An 18,653-nucleotide genomic window follows, 5' to 3' on the forward strand; every position below is an offset into this window, starting at 1 on the left:
AATTTTAAATTAAAAAAAAATTTTTTAACATTAACGTTCTAAGTAGGAATGTGGATTAGATTTTACTATGTTGTTTTTCACTCCTTTCTGTAAAAATGTAGATAGACTTCAGATTACAAGTCAGGATTGTGTGCATTTTGCAATCTTACTGGGTGTGTAGAGCAGTCTTGCCTCATAAAATGAAATAGAAAAATGAAGGCAAACCTGCTTTGAGCCATACTCTATCATGAGTCCTTATTTACACATTTGAGAAACATCCAAGATTCGATTCGTCTTGCCTATTCCCGCTCACGGATTTTGCTTACACGAGCCCGCCTCTGTCCCCTTCCAGAGAGCATTACGAATGTCTTATCAGGCTTTCCTTAAATCATTAAGATTATCACACAGCTATGACCAGCTAGATCATTCTAATTGGAAATTAGGCGCTTCTCATGTTGAAATCTCTCTGAAAAGTATCTCCATAGATCTCCCTCAGCAATGGAAATTCTGCTAAATGCCTATAGTACCACGTGCTTTTTAAATATTTAAGTTCTGTGTGCTCGGTGATTATTGCTAGAGAAGTATGAGTTATTGAAAAAGTCTTGTTGTTTTTTCCTGGCAACAAGTCTTTAAAAGACAGCTCTGCATGAATGACTAAAAGAAAGGAAAAGTCTATGTTGTCTTTTCTAAGTGTTACTTCTCCAGAAAACCAGTAAAAATTTAAAGTGGCGACCAGCTTACTAATTTGTTTTGAGGTGTGTATTTGGTTTACATTTTGGGACAGTGCTTCTGAAACTTTTTTTGTGATGAAAGACCATCTTGTTTGTGTTTTCCTCCTTATAGACTGATACTTTAGTAAAACATGATAAAAATAATTACTAGAAAAATGAAATAAGAGTACAAAGATGTAAAAATAGAAGCCTCGTTTTAAAAAATTGTATTTACAGAGATATAATTACTCTGTAAATCTGCTATAAAAGTTTCTAAACAATACAGTATCTCTACTTACCTCATCATGAACTAGTAACAGTTTACAGACTGGTTCCATCTATGGACCACACTTTGAGAAACACTGTTTTAGAGTGTGTGTGTGTGTGTGTGTGCACTTGTGTACTCTGGCACACGTTTGGATGTATTGGGTACATTCAAATTATAGCATATAATGTAGATTATATAACAGCTTTATATGATAATTAAGTGCATTTGGTGAGCTCTTTGGTAAAAATGGAGTTTTTCTAGAAGTGACATTAAATGCTTAAATTGTAAACAAATACAAATGGCATATATGTGAATACAGTTATCTGTTTCAAAACACAGTTGTCCGGTAATACTTCTAATGCATAAAGTAGAAAGTGTTTTGTAATGTGAAATGAAGTCACCTCCTCTCTGATTCACACTCAAGTTTACATGGGCACAGATACTTCAGATAGGAAATGTTCTGTGCAAAGTGTATATACGAATGAGACTTTTAGCACTGAACAGTAGGAAATGTTTCTGTCATGTGAAGCATTAGATAAGGGAGTTGTTACTATCATACCTTCCTTGCCTCAGAGAACAGTTCATTATGGGACTGGTCTTTGGTCCTAGTGATAGACAGCCATTTTCTTAATGTTTACAAAGTGAGGGCAAGTGTTTCCTGCAAGCAACTCCACATTCTTTATGAGTGTTAACAAATTCTCAAGCTGATTCTGACTTGATGGCTTGCAGCTGTCTTCGTCCTTCCCTCCTGGAGACTGAGGCACATGCAGGCGGTCACCCGGAGTGGGACTTGTGCGCCAGGCTCTGTGTCCACCTGCATGTCTGTCTGCCTGGAGGGGCAGCGTGACCTTCTTTCACAAAGCCTTGGGAGGAAGTTCTGGGAAGTTTTATTATGGTTAGCCTGATTCCTTTAGGATGAGACTCCTAATTGAAAATGATAATGGTGTGTCCGCGAAGATGTTCAGCCCCTTGAAGACCAGGCTTTATTCCTGTGCAGGACTACCCACTTGCTGGCAGAGTGCCCAAGGCAGCGTAGATGCGGGATGAGTTAAAGGATTGAAGGAGGCCATTCAGTAAAAGGCAAGTCGCCTTTAGAAGGAAAACTGGATAACTGCAAAGCACTTTCTTGTATGTGACGATACCAGAAAGAGTGAGTGGCCTTGAGGAGAGCATTAACACGTGCCTGTGGGTAAGTGGTGTAGAGGGGATAGGGAGCAAGCATGGGCCTGGCTTGATTAGAAGCATGTCTGCTGGTCTGAACAACGGCGTAAGGACAGCTTTCTTGATTCATTGGTTGGAAAGTGAGGTCTCTGAGTCAAAGGCTGGTGGACTTGTGATTGCTGTTTAGCTGGTAGAAGTTCTGAGACGAAGGACCACTCTCCTGAGGGCACAGACAGCTGAGGGTGTCTTCACTCAGGCCAGAGCACACAAGCAGACCTCCGAGGCTGTGCGTGTCAGGCGAGGTAGGCAGGAATTAAAATCCAACCCATTCCCCAATGCTCAAGGTCTGAGATAGGGAGATCATTGTTTCTTTGAAATCCCGGCTGGAATCACAGTAGGTATTGTTTTAAGAAATGTGTCGAGTACCCAAACAGCAATGCTTATAATCAGAGCAAATTTCTTTTAAATTAGTCCAGTTGCACTCAGGCATGGCTGCATGCGATGAAATTGAGCCACGGGAAAACTCGGGCTGGGCAATCCACCTTCCTCCACTTGATTCTAGACGGAAAAGCAGTGGCAGCTCAATCACTGTGGTCATTTAACACAGTCCATGCCCTTCGCCACACGTCACCAAACAGGCAGAAAGGCTGTATGTGTGATGAGGAAGGAAACGGCGTTTTGAAAGCACACGCAGTTCTACCAAAAATTGTACATATTCCCTTTTCTCCAACTGGGTTCTTTTCATCGTTCTAGGTGTGTTCAAGCTGTAATCTATGATACCTTTACCTGTTTAGGTCATAGCATTGTCAGTGTTTTCTTGGGCTTTAAAAATAGATCTGTTTGGGGGAGGGAAGTTGAACCTGCATGGTAACGCCATAGGCATGCGAACGCAAGCCCACGAGCACAAAGTCAAAATCATGGTTTCCATGGTAACGTTTAACTTGTCTGTGTTGTACACATTTCTCAAGAAATACATTCAACAGACTACCCAGTGATAAAAATTGCTCCACCGGCACACAAAGGTAGATTTCCCAACGATTCCTCTGTTGTAACCAACCCTGGGCAGGGAACTCAAGTCCGAGCCCTGACCTCTGAATCCGCGTCTTTTTTTACAGTGGAAATTCTTTTTTGTGGGATTGATTCCATCTCCTTCCTTTCTCCTTGGCAGATATATGTTGGGGAAAGGAGGAAAACGGAAGTTTGACGAGCATGAAGATGGGCTGGAAGGCAAAATCGTGTCCCCCTCCGACGGTCCGTCCAAGGTGTCTTACACCTTACAGCGCCAGACTATCTTCAACATTTCCCTTATGAAACTCTACAACCACAGGCCCCTCACAGAGCCCAGCTTGCAAAAGACCGTGCTCATCAACAACATGTTGAGGCGGATCCAGGAGGAGCTGAAGCAGGAGGGCAGCCTGAGGCCCGCGTTCCCCGCCTCCTCGCCGCCCGCCGACCCGCTGGGCTCCAGCTACCGGGAGGCGCCGCCTGCCTTCAGCCACCCCGCGCCCGCGCCCTGCGAGCTGGGCGGCGCTGCGCCCCTGGAGGCCTGCCTCACCCCCGCCTCACTGCTCGAGGACGACCAGGACACGTTTTGCACTTCCCCGGCCGCGCAGCCTGCGGCCCCCGCCAGACTCGCACCTCCTGCCCTCCCGCCGGAAAAGGACAGCTTCTCCTCCGCCCTGGACGAGATCGAGGAGCTCTGTCCCACATCTACCTCCACGGAGGCCGCGGAAGCCACCACCGACGACCCGAAAGGGGACTCCGGCGGGCCCGGCGCGCACAGACCCGAGGGGCTCCAGGACGGCCGGCCCGACGACCCGAAACTGATGGACTCCCTGCCCGGCAACTTTGAGATCACCACGTCCACGGGCTTCCTGACAGACTTGACCCTGGACGACATCCTGTTTGCCGACATTGACACGTCCATGTACGACTTTGACCCCTGCACGTCCGCGTCGGGGACATCCTCAAAAATGTCCCCCGTGTCGGCCGACGACCTCCTCAAGACGCTGGCCCCCTACAGCAGCCAGCCCGTCGCCCCGAGCCAGCCTTTCAAGATGGACCTCACGGAGCTGGACCACATCATGGAGGTGCTGGTCGGGTCCTGAGCCCCGGGGCCCGTCGCCTGCACCCCGCACCCCGACAGCTCTCCGCACTGTGCATGTACCCTTGCTTGCCTTTTTCTGAGAAAAAGAACATTCTACAAAAGGATCACACTAGTTTTTGCTTTGAGCAGAGTTGGAGTGCCTTCATCCAAGTATGACCACTTTTAATATGCTTTTTTTGAGTGGTTCCTCAGAGACCTAGTCCCCGGGAATAGGAAAGAATACATTTGAAGACAATGTCGCTATGTGGAATGACAAAAATAAACAGTTCAAGTGAAGCACAAGGAATAAGTTGGAAAAGCTGTAAATTGCATGTGCATATTTGTCTATTTTTTCTATAAGTTTTATTGCAAGAGGTAAAAAAAGAAAATATATATATATATTATTTAGATAATCTCAGTACCTTTTCTGGCATTTTCGCCCTGTATAGGTTGACTTGGCAATTCAGCCTTTTTAGAGGCATTAACTACTCCTCGTAAGTGTTGCATTTACATGGCTGTTTAGAAACTGCTGCCCAAATTTATTTTATATTTTTGTACAGATTCCGCAGTTTATGATATTGTTTTTCTAAAAACAAATGCTGTTTATACATATGAGATAGCTATTTTGATAGGATTTGCTCACATAGTTCCTGCAAACTTCAGATGTACAAGTTGCACTTGTACTTTTATAGAGTTGTAATGTTTTATATGTGTTTGGTGCAAAGAGAAAATTGGATCAAATCAATCCGCAGTTGATGTCCCCAGATGCGCGCACACACACGCGCGCACACACACACACACACACACACACACACAACGCTTTAAGAAGGGCCAGGAGATATCACACCCAGATTTCACAAGCACCGACCCCCTGGCATGAACACCCGCCAGCACTGTGACTTCCAAAGCCAGAGCCACGTCTGCTCATCAAACTTGCATTAAGCAGTTGGCGGGAGGTGGCCGTGGAGCTCGGGGTTTAAGTGATGGTTCTCTTTAGCTCTCTCTCTGGAGGGGAAGGCTACCAAGTACTCATTGTATTTATGCCAAGTCTGCGCTTTTAATTGTTTTTATTTTTTTAAACAAAACCCCAGATCTTTCCCTTTTGGCATAATTTTTATGAAGACCTGAAATTTTACACACGAACAAAATTTTATGAAAAGCAACCGACCTCTTCAAGGAACTAAACCCTGTTGCGACGCTTAGGGCTCGTCAGGAAGGAACTCTCCCCCAGAAGGCATCCATCATGTCGCTCTGTTGTCTTTTCCTGCTTCCCTTCCTTAGAGCTTTCTTTCCCTCTGTTGCTAAGTGCTGAAAATGGCATCTTCACGATCACCACAGTGAGCCCAGCTCTCCTCGGCCCAGCCTAGGATGCACTCTTGTAACACGCATGGCTCCTGAACCTGGAGTTGGTCCCATTACGTCACGGCCTCCGATCTGGTTGCTTTCTTAAATCAACTGCTCTAACTACACTTTACAAGGCTGTTTTACCCAAATACACAGGTAGGACTTTCTATGCATGTTCCCCTCCTCCCCCATTGCCATCCTCTCTCTGCCAGGAGAACTTGAGAACTAGCTTTTTATTCCTAGCGGTGTACATTTAATTTTAAAACGTTTGCAATGTATCATGCTTGTTGCCGAAATTATTAATGGCCTTTCCGTTTCAGTTTTTTCTTTCTTCCAATGGTACTTTAGCTGGTTACAACCTATATTGTTGAAATGCAGGTGGCTTCTTTAGGAATAACTTTTATATTTATTTAAGAATTTTTAAATTATGGGATTTGTGTTGTTGTTGTCTTTGTTGTCGGTCATTTGTCAATATTCAGTCACCAATTCTGCTCACTTCTTGCCATGGATAAAATTGAGTCTTTCTGGCCAATTAAAAAAGACAGCTTTATAAAATGGCACTTTAAACAAGCCATAGATAGTTTTATTTTTATAATACACATGGCAAAGCAAATACATTTTGATGAAGGAACTGCTCATCTAAGCAAAAGATTCGTGTATGATATGATTAAATCTTTCTACGTTCTGATTTACTCCCCACCCCCGCCAACTTGAATGTGTTTTTAAAGGCTAATTATCAACTCAGACGAGCAGTGAGAAACCGATCAAACTGCACTGTTCTCCAGCAAGCACCCTCCACCGGACACCTCTTACTACTGCAGATGTGTCATTCCCTTTGATAGGACCAGGGACCATGTAGTTAAGGTGAGGGTTGTTGTAGATGCTTCCGGTGTCACCGTGCCTGTCCGTTTGAAGGGCTTCCTTTTCCTGTAGAGAACAAGTCCGCCCAGACTCCATGCTTCTGCTAACTCAAGGACCTGGCAGACTCTCCACATGCCGCCCGCATACACATACGTGTACATGCACAATAGTGTTGATTATTCCGGACAATAACAGGGTAAGGCGGCTGATTTGCCATTGTTAAAAACTGATTGATAGTAACTTAGAACAACTGTACTTCGGTTGCATTAGCAAATCGTGTGTTTAAACAAATCCCATATGTTGGGCAGCAGTTCAAATAAGCACAGCGAAGTGTTGCCCACACGTGGTTCTCTGACTCTCCCGCATTTGTAAGGCTGGGCTTCAGGATCAAAAACAAAAACCCCCAACAGCAGCACGCAAATGCTTTTTAATTCTCTGGACACCCTCACCGTAAATTCTTGATATTCAAGGTCTAATGAGGAAGATGTGGGGAATTAGTGGCCCTTTTTCAGAAGAACAAAACCATCAAGTGTTCCAGTTATCTTTGTGTCTTATTTTTACAAAGTGATGTCCCGACAGGGAAGAACGTGAGCCTGTGTGTGATCTCCAAGTCCCAGTTTGAGTGTGGGACGTGCTTCCAGATGCCACCCGGCAGCAGTGCCTTCCCGTTTCTAAAGGACATCCTGTGGCATTCAGAGTCAGGCAGGCAGTTTGAGGTGCCTTTACGAGAGAGACAGAGAGACATGCTGGGTGGGGCTGGGAGAGGACAATTATTGACAGTGATGTGCAATGAAGTGACAAGATGAGAGCAGAATAATAAGAGCTTTGAATTTGAAGTGATTTTTTTTCATAAGTTATTTATTCCTTTTTTTCTGTGTAAATATATTTATTTTACTGTGGCGCTCTAACAACATCTGGATCGTAACATGTGCAGAATGTATGTAAGAATTTATTCTCCTGTAGGAATGTCAATCTGTATTAAAAGGGGGTCCGAGCCAGACCCCTGGGTCTTCTCATCGTATGCACAGTCGACGTTCATTTTTACTCTCTCCTCTAATATGGGTCGATTTGAAATATGCAAAAGGTATGGATGAGGAATGTTTTAATACCTCCAAATTTTTAAGAAAATCAAGCATCAAAGGGTTGATATTTTTTAAAGTTTTTTTAGTCGCACTTTCTCTCTTTATGACAGAAGGGGCAGCCACACCGACGCCCTCGCTCACACCAAAGGGTGAGAACTAGCCAGAGCCGCCTCCACCGGAGTGTCTTTCTCAATTGTGCTGTTTATTGCCATAGCCCCTTGGAGTGTCCCAGCTGCCCTGAGATCGATCAAGGAAATTTCTTAAATAAATAAACTCCAAAGAGCCAAAGTGTCAACTTACGGATCATTTTTAAAGCTTAAATTTATTAACCACCTTTGTGGTAAACAATGAATTATGAATCCGCAGGGCAGCCTTCTCAAATGACAGGTGCAAAAAAAAAAAAAAAAAAAATAAGAGAGAGAGAGAGAGACTCTACTTTGTGCAGCGATTGTTATTCTCTGTATGAATTGTCTTAATTTCAAAATCTTGCTGTTACAAATTGGACCTTTATATGCTTTCTGAAAATAATTGAAAAGAGCATATTTAACTTGTTTCGGCTGGAAATGGTTAACTTCCAGTAACTGCCAATGGCAGTGAGGTGTGTGCGTCCTGCTTCTGTACAGTTGTTTTCAGGGCTTCTAAGAATGAGTCTAAATGGTTCTTGAAAATTAGCCAGGATCAAATGCTATTGCAAACAAAGCCAATAAAAATTTTGGACGTCTTTTGGGGATAACAAGTTTGGAAGGGAAGTTGGTCCATACGAGCAAACAACCAAGATTTGGAAAAGATGTACATAGTGACATGTTTGGTGCATGGTTTTTGAGGAGGGCTTTTGTCAAACAGGAGGTGTAACCTTTCCCCCACAGACCTGAGAGCTGTGCCTTTTCTATGCAATATTACTAGACGTTACATCGGAACCCAGATGGTTGTATTCACATGTAGGTTTGGGCTGTAATCTAAACAATTGGACAGATTAAATGTACATGGAAATGAGCAGTCTTACTTTTGTAGTTTTATATTATACAATAAACAGTGAAAAGATGAGAGAGGCGTGTTTGCAGTTTCCTTCTGCCCGGAGCACAACCAGCTCATGTGTCACCGTCTGCCCGCGTCAGGGAACGGTCTGCCCGCGGCTTGTGCTGGAGTTGGTGCTGTCACCCTCTCCCTGTCTCTCGGTTCTCCCCCTGCCTCTTGGGCCCTTCTCGAGCCTCCTCCCCCAACTCTCACTAAACATTGGGGGTTTTTTTCCAGCTCTTTGCTGAGCCTCCACTCCTGCTTGCTTTCCCGAGGGTTCCTAATCCACTCAGGACTCTGAAAACGTATTTCCAGCTCCTACCTCTCTCCCAGGCTCTGGACTTGGTATCTGCCAAGCTTTGCCATCTCACGCTCAGTGGGTCTAAACCAGCCTCGTTCCCCCCCCCCCCCCACGGGGCTGGTCCTTCCCCTTTGGGCCTCTCTTTGGCCTCATCACCCTTCTCCCAGGTGTGATTCCGCCGCCTCCTTTCCGAACTTACTACAGCTTCCCCAGCTCAGACCCTCTTCCCCCCTCGCCTCCAGTTATTGCATCTGCTTTCTATCTGCTCTTCACTGCCACCTGCTTGCTTCTCTAACATCCTTGTTGCCCCCCACTGGTATTCCACAGCACCGGAGGTTCACGAATTAGTTGCACATCCTCCAGCAGCCCGCCCCCCATTCCCACAGTCCGGCTCCCCACCCCTCCCACCATCTTCCACAGGGTCGTGGAGGAGATCCTGTGGAGTCTCCCTGACAGCGGGGCCGTCTCTGAGGGCATCGTGTGATCTAGCCTCACCTGCTCCAGGCAGTTCTGGGCCACGAGACTAGCTGGTGAGGGAATGGGGCTGGAAAATGAGGTTACTCGGGTGGGTCTCAATCCAATGACTAGTGTCCTTATAAAAAAAAAAGGGGGGGGGGCTTCCCTGGTGGCGAAGTGGTTGAGAGTCTGCCTGCCAATGCAGGGGACACGGGTTCGAGCCCTGGTCTGGGAAGATCCCACATGCCACGGAGCAACTGGGCCCGTGAGCCACAATTACTGAGCCTGCGCGTCTGGAGCCTGTGCTCCGCAACAAGAGAGGCCGCGATAGTGAGAGGCCCACGCACCGCGATGAAGAGTGGCCCCCGCTTGCCGCAACTAGAGAAAGCCCTCGCACAGAAACGAAGACCCAACACAGCCATAAATAAATAAATAAAAATTAAAAAAAAAAAAAAAAAGGTTGGGGGTAGATTTTGACACATACAAGCACAGAGAACACCATGTGAAGATGAAGGCAGAGATCAGGGTAATATGTCTACACGCCAAGGAACACCAGAGACTGCCGGCAAACCACCAGAAGCTGGGGGAGCAGCATGAACAGATTTCTTCCTCACAGCCCTCAGAAGGCACCAACCCTGCTGACACCTCTGTTTCCGACTTTTGGCCTCCAGAACAATCGATTTCTATAGCTTAAGTCGCTCTGTGGTACTTTGTTACGGCAGCCCTAGCAGACTAACACGGGGGAGAACAGGCTGAGCTCAGTCCAGACATCCCGATGGAGATGCTCATTAGGCCGCTAGAAATAAGAGGCTGTTACTCAGTGGAGAGGTTTGTCCCTGGAATATGAGCATCTGCTATTAATTACAGATAGAGCTTTGGCGACTCGTTCAATCTCTCTGTGCTTGTGAGGACGAGATAAAGTCATGGCTCCTAAATCTCTTTGAACATGTTGACGGTGCAATAAAAGCGCAAGCTGTGGATGTTATCTCTCCTCACATGCCTCCAACTGCACCTAGTGCGTAGTAGGCACTCAAAACATTTGTTTAATTTAAAAAAAAAAACAAACAAACCCTGTGGTTCCTCCTTCTCTACAGCAGGAGAGAAGCACAGAGTGTGGTCTTCCTTGTTTGGGTCCCAGGCCCACTCCCGTCCGGCCCTCTGGACGCCCCCATTGCCAGCACACTGCATGCCCTTGCTTGTGCCCCCAGTTCTGCTTGTGGATATTCCACCCATCACTCCCAGGCCGAGCTCGAGTGTCTGTCCATGAAGCCTCCTCCTCTTCCGGAGGGCTCTGCCTCTGCAAAGGCACTTAGCAAGCCTTGCCATGTCTCTGGCTAGCTGTGCAACTTTGTCTCCTGTGCTACCCCCTGCTGCTGCTCTTCTGAGAGCAGTTCAAAGAGATGTAGGAGCCATGACTTTATCTCGTGATGCTCATCTTTGTCAGAGGTCAGCAAACTTCGGCCCTTGGGCCAAATCCTGCCCACTGCCTGTTTGTGTGAATTTTATTGGAACACGGCCGCATTCATTTATGTGTGTATTATCTATGGCTGCTGTCCTACTACAGTGACACAGAGACCATAATGCCCTCAAAGTCTAAAATGTTTGCTCTTTGGCCTTTAACAGAAACAGTTTACCAAACCTTGACCTTTGCAAACCATGCAATGCTTAGAACAGGGTCTGACCATAGTTGAGACCAGGCCAGACTTGCTGTGCTCAGGGGCTTACACAGACTGGGACGTCTGGAGAGGAGTCTGGAAAGTGAGTACAGTACAGAGGTGAGGGCAGGGATCCCAAGGACAAAGAGTGCGAGGTGGGGATGCGAGGGTCAGAGAGGGCGGAGGAACCAGAAAAGCCCCGCAAGGATGGACATCTTCAGAGCGCTTAACACCTAGGAAGGCAAAGGGCCCTGTTTTACAGATGTGAAAGCTGAAACACAGAGAGGCGAAGTGATTCTTGTTTAAGGCAAGAGAGCATAGCATGGAGGTTCAGAGTTTGGCTCTGTAATTGGACCACCTGAGTTTGAATCCTGGCTCCATCATTGATAGCCTGTAACCTTGGGTAAGTTCCCGAACCTCTCTATGCCTCAGCTTTCTCATCTATTAGATGAGGGTAGTAATTGAGCTTATCTCATGCAATGATAGGGATTAAAGGAGTCCATACATGTAAAGCACTTACAACAGTTCTAGGGAGTTAAAAAAAGAAGTCCACAAATGTTGGCTGTAGCTAACCTGAGAGTGGCAAAGCTAAAATCCAGGCCTCCACTTGGTGTGGGGTTTTAGGTTGGGCCATTAAGCAAACCTGGGGCATCTTAATGCTGAAGGCACGTTTTGTGGGACCACCACCATTTCCTAACACCACGCTTGTGGTCATGACGCTCAGCTATGTATTTACTGAGGACACTGTGCTCCAAGCTTGTGTGGCAATCGGGGGTCCCAGAGTCCCTATTGTCTCCTCTATCTTTGCTTTTAACGTATGTTTGCTCCTCCTGGAAAGGAATCTTAACTGAATGAGGAGAGTCAGGATTACCACTTCCCGAGCACTCACACGAGCCAGACACCACTAAGCGCCATGTACGTGGACTCTGCCCGAGCCCTTTGAGGTTTATCTTACCACCTCTGCTTTACAGAGGAGGGAGTCCAGACTCAGAGAGGCTAAGCAACCGCCCAAAGGTCACACAGCTGGCACGTGGCAGAGCTGGGATTGCAGGCCAGGCCCCTCTGACCCTTATAACCCCTTCAGCACACTCTCCCGTCACCCATCCTCACTGCTGGTGTCATCGAGTCCACCTGCAGGCTGCCGGCTGGAGGCTGAGCAGGCGTCCCAATCCAAGCTTCACCTCTGTCACTTGCCTGACCTTGGACAAGCCGCTTCACCCCTCTTCTTCCCCACGGGGGTATGGCTCCCTCCTGGCACGCTGAGGCATTAGCCAGAGGGACAAGAGAGGAAGATGTCCCAGTGGGGCCAGCAGTGAACCAGGAGCTGGGACTGCTCTTACAGGGCTGAAGTCTCTGTGTGACCTTGGGTCGGCTACTTCCCCTCTCAGGGACTCAGTTGCCTGGGTGGCAAAGGAAGGAGGCACACGCATGCCACATGCTTCGGGCCATGGTTCTTCTTGGCTGCAAGCTGGAAGCATGGGGGCCTCCGCCAGCACCTCTGGGCACGGAGCCCTAGGCCTTGGGATCTTACAGAATCGTTCAGGTGGGAGGAGAGCTGCTGCTCTAAGTCCCCCAGTGCCAGCCTTCCCGGCTGCTGGTGTGCAAGACCGGGAAGGCACACACACCGTCCCTGGAGCTGGGAATCCCCTTGTGGCAGGCTGGCTGCCCCAGCCCCACAGCCCGCCCCTGCTTCCCTCCCTCCCTCCCTCCCTCCCCGCAGGCGGGGAAGCCAAGCTGCCAGCTGCTAGCAAGGCCTATTGTTCAGCAGTGACAAGAAATGGCTGCAGGGGCCCAGACCCAGGAAGGGCTGGAGACAGAAAGGGGGAGGGGCGGGCCGAGCTGGGGAAATGTCTTCGAGGGAGCTTGGCCCGGCTGCCTGGAGAAGCCGGAGCACAAACACCCCCAGCAGACTTTTTCACACTTGTCTTCCCGGGATGTTATCCCTGGAGGACGTGCGTGTCACTGTTTTTGCGTGTTAGTGTTACCGCGTCAGGCTGCCTCTAGAAAAGGATTTATGGTCACTTGTCTCCCAGCTGAGTGCTGAAAACAGTGCCAGGTGGCCAAGTGCTTTGAAAATGGTGTTGTTCGAAGTCAGTCCAATCCACGCGCTCATGGGAAATACCACCTTCTTGGGCCTGGAGACGTTCCAGGGATCCTGGACATTTGTGTATAGCTTAATGGTGTAGGAAGCATTTCACATACATTCGTGCTGTTTGATTCTCAGGACGACTCTGGAGGGGGTGGCGATGGAGGGAGGCTGAGCTTGCTTGGGGAAACTGAGGCACACAGAGGGTCAGGGCTGCAGACCCAGGCTCTGGACTCCTACATTTATTACCTTCTGGTGCTTCAGAGCTTAAAGAAACTGGCCAGAAACTTAGTTATGAAAAATAATGGTCAACAGCCAGCCATGGAGCTAGAAGTTACAACCCTTGGAGCTTTGTAACAGACTCATTGGGAACTGAAGTTATTCAGAGCTTCTGTTCTGTCCTTTCTAGTGCAATAGCAGGGCCCTGAGCTGGGGAGGGCTTAGGAAAAATGAGGTTGTAGGGCAGGACTGGTCGGGGAAGGAGGTGGGAGTTTAAGTTCAATAGGAAGTTGCTGGAGGGCCAGGAAGTGGCCTGATTCATGTTTAGAATGAATTTGAAATTTGAAATTAAAAACGTGAAACCATTCACATTAGCACTATATACTTAGGTATGAATCTAACAAAATATGTACAAAACTGATATGAGGAAAACTACAAAGCACTGATGAAACAAATCACAGAAGATCTAAATAAATGGAGAGATATTCCATGTTCATGGAGAGGAAGAGTCAATATTGTTTAGAGGTCAGCTCTTCCCAACTTGACCTATAGATTCAACACAGTCCCAGTCAAAATCCCAGCAACTTAGTTTGTGGACATTGACAAACTGATCCTAGAGTTTACATAGAGAGGCAAAAGACCCAGAACAGCCAACACAATATTAAAGGAGAAAAACAAAGTTGGAGGACTAACTACCCAACTTCCAGACTTACTATAAAGCTACAGCAATCAAGACAGAAAGCACAGTATAGGAAAAAGAATAAACAAATACATAAACAGAATAGAATAGAGTGCCCAGAAGTAGACACACACAAATACAGTCAACTAATCTTTGACAAAGGAGCAAAGGCAATTCAGTGGAGACAGGATAGTATTTTCAACAAATGGTGCTGGAACAACTGGCCATTCACACACACACGCACACACACTAAAAGAATCTAGACAAAGGCCTTATACTCTTCATCAAAATTAACTCAAAAGAGATCGTAGACTTACATGTAACATGTGAAACTGTTTAAAACTTCTACAAGATAACACAGGAGATAATCTAGGTGATCTTGGGTTTGGTGATGACTTTTTAGATAAAACACCAAGAGTATGACCCATGAAAATTATAAATTGGACCTTATTAAAATTTAACATCTCTGCTCTGCGAAAGACACTATTAGGAGAATGAAAAGAAGCCACAGACTGGGAGAAAATCTTAGCAAAACAAAGTAAACAGTCCAAGTCCAATTAAAAACGAGCAAAAGATCTGAACAGACACCTCATCAAAGAAGATATACAAATAACAAGTAAGCATATGAAAAGATGGTCAACATCATATGTAATTAGGGAATTGTAAATTAAAACAATAATGAGATACCACCACACACCCCAAAACACTGACAACACCAAATGTTGGTGAAGATGTGGAGCAACAGGAACTCTCATTCATTCTTGGTGAGAACGCAAAACGGTACACTTTGGAAGACAGTTTGGCAGTTTCTTACAAAGCTAAGAATACTCTTACCATATGATCCAGCAATCATGCTCATAGATATTTATCCAAACAAGTTGAAATATAATGTCCACACAAAAATTCGGCACACAAATATTTATAGCAGCTTGATTCATAACTGCCAGAAACTGGAAGCAACCAAGATGTCCTTCAATAGGTGAATGGATAAACAAATGCCGAAAAGCTCAGCCTCTCTGTACATCAGTGCCGAATCAACTCTCTGAGACAGAGTGTTTGGTGAAGCACCCCGAGCTCTGGTCTGCCTCAGGAACTTTGCATTTACTGTTCCCTTCCCCTCTATCTTTGTATTTCATTGAACCCTATGAAATGACTATTTTTGTAGATTAAAAAAAGGTTAAATATCAGGATTCCTAATATATCCTATTCCTTCTCATCCTCCAAATCTCAGCTCAGATGCCACCTCCTCAGAGTGGCGCTCCCTGAACATCCCACTCCCAAGTAGGCATATCACTCTGTTTTATTTTCTCGGTAGCATTTATTACCATGTGAGGTTATCTCATTTATTGTTTGCTCTCTTCTTCTTCTTCTTTTTCTTCTTCTTTTTTTCTCTCCTGTAGTATATAAACCTCCTGACAGTAGGGAACTTTTCTTGGTCAATAAGCTTCTCAGAGAACAGATGGTCTGGGGACCCCAGATAATTGTACCACCTTAGGGAGGGGGAAGCTACCCCACTGCCCCTGAAATTTGACTGATGTCATATTTCCAGCCAGCTCTCTGGTTGGGAACAGAGCATGATTTACCTGACAGAACAATAGGGAAACATGATATTTTCCCCTTATGTGTTGAGGGCCAAGTTCAAAGCCTCCTCCGTTGGTATAGTGGAACAGCAATATGGGCTGGAGGCAGAGAGAACTGGGTGGGAACCAGCTTTGCCCCAGCTACCACCTCCTCCAGCCTGTCCCCCCATAACAATAGAATAGCTTTCCTTACACTTACTGTGTTCCCTCAGCTCCTACTCTGATGCACAAACTTTAGTGGCTCCCTATTGCCATGAGGAAATATGCAAACCCCTTTTCAGGCTTTCGAGGCTCTGCTTTCTCACATCCCACTGACTATTCCAAAAGTCCCCTGCCTAGGACGCCCTCTTCCCCTCCCTACCTCCCAGGCCCTTCCCATCCTCTGGAGTTCAGGCACACCTCCTCTGGGAACCTTCCCTGACTGCCTGTGCTCACAGGCTCCTGTGGGCGCCCCCCACCCCAACCCCCCGCCATTAGTTTGCTCAGCTCATGGGGTTTTGAGGATTGCTGGGGCCTGTTTCAGAGCTCGGGCTCCAGAAGAACAGGGACTGAGTCCAGGGAGTGTGAGCGCCAGCTGGCTGCTGAGTGTGACTTGTTGGAAGGGGAAGGAGGGGAGACTGAGGGGCCTCCCAGTGGGAGAGGACCTTTGTCTCCTCCTTGGTGGGTCCAGACCCCTAAGAGCACACCAGCTCAGGAAGCTGGGGCACGGCGCCCTGGAGAGGGGTCCATGCAGCCGTCCCTCGTTCCTCTCCCTCCCCCAGTGTGGAGCCAGCCGAGTTGACTCAAGTGGCAGGAAAAATGTCCCCCCACCCTTCCAAGCTGCTGCACATCTGTGCCCAGACAAAGCCAGCTATTAATCCTAGCTTTTGTGTGAGTGTTTGGGTGTTGAATTCCATTTGGATCTGCCAGCTTTTGGAAGGGGAGATTGGAGGGGATTTAGTGACAACAAAAGGAACCCACTGAGGGGAATGGGAGGGGGCCAGGGGAGCTAAGAAACCCAAGTGCATTCACTCTGAGCCTGGTGAGGGCTCCTGGGAGCCCAACTTCAGCCAGAGCCTAACAGGGCTCCCAAATTCCCAGGGTCTGAGTCACAAAAAGAGGCCACTCCCCAGGAGAAAAACACCAGCTTCACGGGCCTGCTGTCCACTCCAGATGCTGTCTGGGCCTCGGCCGCAGCCTGACAGGGCCTGTGCCCTGCCCTGGTACCGCCTCTTTCAGACTGGGGCAGCCCACTACCCAGGGAAGTCCAGGATGGGGGGAGACAGGAAATAGGGAGCAGGCAGAAGGCTGAAGCACCAGGGACTGAGTCCAGATCAGGGAGAGCCTCAAAGTCACCAGGAGTCCCCAGCCAAGTCAACCGCACAGCAATAAGGGCAGAGGGCCTGAGGCACTGGGCTACCTAGCGGCCTGGATCTGGCTCTCCCGAGCAGTCCTTGGGCACCTGGTCCCAGCCAGATGCTCAACCTCCGGGGACTGCATTCCCCACAAACCCTAACTCTGGCTGAGGCATCAAACACTCAAAATAGCCCAGGACAGGGTCATGGTGCGTGTGTGTGTGTCTTAGAATGTCCAGTAATTCTGAGGGGGAAGACCTGCTGCCCCAGGCAGGTGTTATTTGACTAGTTTATGTAGCAGAAGCTCTGCTCTCATTACTAGATTAATAAGCGGCCTGAGGTGTGAACTGAACCCCACCCCCCAATCTGCCCTTGCCCTTCCTGCTTTGTGAATTTCACTTTTTTTTTAAAATATAAATTTATTTATTTATTTATTTATTTTTGGCTGTGTTGGGTCTTCGTTTCTGTGAGAGGGCTTTCTCCAGCTGTGGCGAGCGGGGGCCACTCTTCATCGCGGTGCACGGGCCTCTCACTGTCGTGGCCTCTCCGGTTGCGGAGCACAGGCTCCAGACGCGCAGGCTCAGTGGTTGTGGCTCACGGGCTTAGTTGCTCCGCGGCATATGGGATCTTCCCAGACCAGGGATCGAACCCGTGTGCCCTGCATTGGCAGGCAGATTCTTAACCACTGCGCCACCAGGGAAGCCCCTGTGAATTTCACTTTTTAAATGCGCTCCCCATCTGTGGCTGTTTGACCCCAAAGGCTCACCGAGCTGTGGAGCTGTTGGGTGACACAGTGAAGTACAAGTTGTTTTAACTCTATGTGGTGCGGAGACATACCCCGAGCTTCCTCCGCATTTCTCTACCTTATCTGAGATGTCTCGTAATATTCATTCATTCATTCAGTAGTTGACTGAAGTATTGCTCTGCAGGCCAAGTTCTGCTTTAGCTGCTGGGCAGGAGATGCAAAATGTGGCTGCGTGCTACAACCAAGGTTCCGGGCTTAACGAACGATTTTCTAGTGGCTGTTAGCACATCCACAGATGTTTCAGTCTACCTTAATTAACTCTAGAAATAAAAGGGTGAACTTGAATCATTCGTTCATTCATTCCCTCACTCATTCAGGAGAGGTGAAGTCAGGCTGGCCCACCAGGTCCTCTGTACTAAAAACCCCAAATGTTCTCCCAACTCTTTCCTGGTCTTTGGGGAAGGGGATTTCACAGGTGCTCTAAAGGCTCTCTCCTCCCGGCACTGTTTCTGGTGGACCTGGTCTCCGGCAGCCCCCCTCCAGAGGCGAGTGGAGAATAGGTGGGCCACTTGCTGCCTCCAGGACGATGGCCTCCTCTGGATCAGGGAGAGGGCGCAGCTCCTCCAACTCCGGGATGGAACCTTCTGGAAGCCAGAAAGCCACCCTGTTCCCGGTTTTGTCAGAGGGCACCTGCACTGTTGCTGAGGAGGCTCCCCGAGGCTGGGTGACAGACGCCGGCTGCTGCACTGACTGGGGAACCCCGGGCCCGGCGACACCGCGCTCTGCACTGGGTCACGTCCACAGGAGCTTCCCGCCAGGTTGACAGTGAGGGGCTTGGAGGCACAGAGATGGTCATGGGGGTTGAGAGGATCGGTGACTGGAGGTGGTTTTTAATCCCTTTGTCCTACATTGTAAGGGATGGGGGTTGGGGGCAGCAAGATGAGTCCACAGGCCTTGGGCGGCACTGACGCCTCCGCACGTGGACTGAGATAAATGGGGTTACTACTGTGGGGGGAAGGTCAAGACGGGCACCAGTCTGCAGGCATCTAAGGATGGAGCGTGGAGAAGGGCTGGGGTCGGGAGACCTCACCAA

General features: G+C 47.9%; 1 protein-coding gene across 3 annotated transcripts in view; it reads left to right on the forward strand.

The window, feature by feature from the left end:
* Positions 1 to 8,535, forward strand: part of SERTAD2 (SERTA domain containing 2) — a 113,886-nt gene extending 105,351 nt beyond the window's left edge. For all 3 annotated transcript variants that reach the window (XM_082426662.1, XM_082426663.1, XM_082426661.1), the window contains exon 2: positions 3,287 to 8,535. In XM_082426662.1, the coding sequence (XP_082282788.1) occupies positions 3,291 to 4,226 (936 nt within the window). In that variant the 5' untranslated portion in view covers positions 3,287 to 3,290 and the 3' untranslated portion in view covers positions 4,227 to 8,535. The remainder of the gene's footprint in view (positions 1 to 3,286) is intronic.
* Positions 8,536 to 18,653: the final 10,118 nt, after the last annotated feature.

Source organism: Balaenoptera physalus (genome assembly GCF_965194825.1).
Source record: "Balaenoptera physalus genome assembly, chromosome: 15".
Classification (NCBI taxonomy): Eukaryota; Metazoa; Chordata; class Mammalia; order Artiodactyla; family Balaenopteridae; genus Balaenoptera; species Balaenoptera physalus.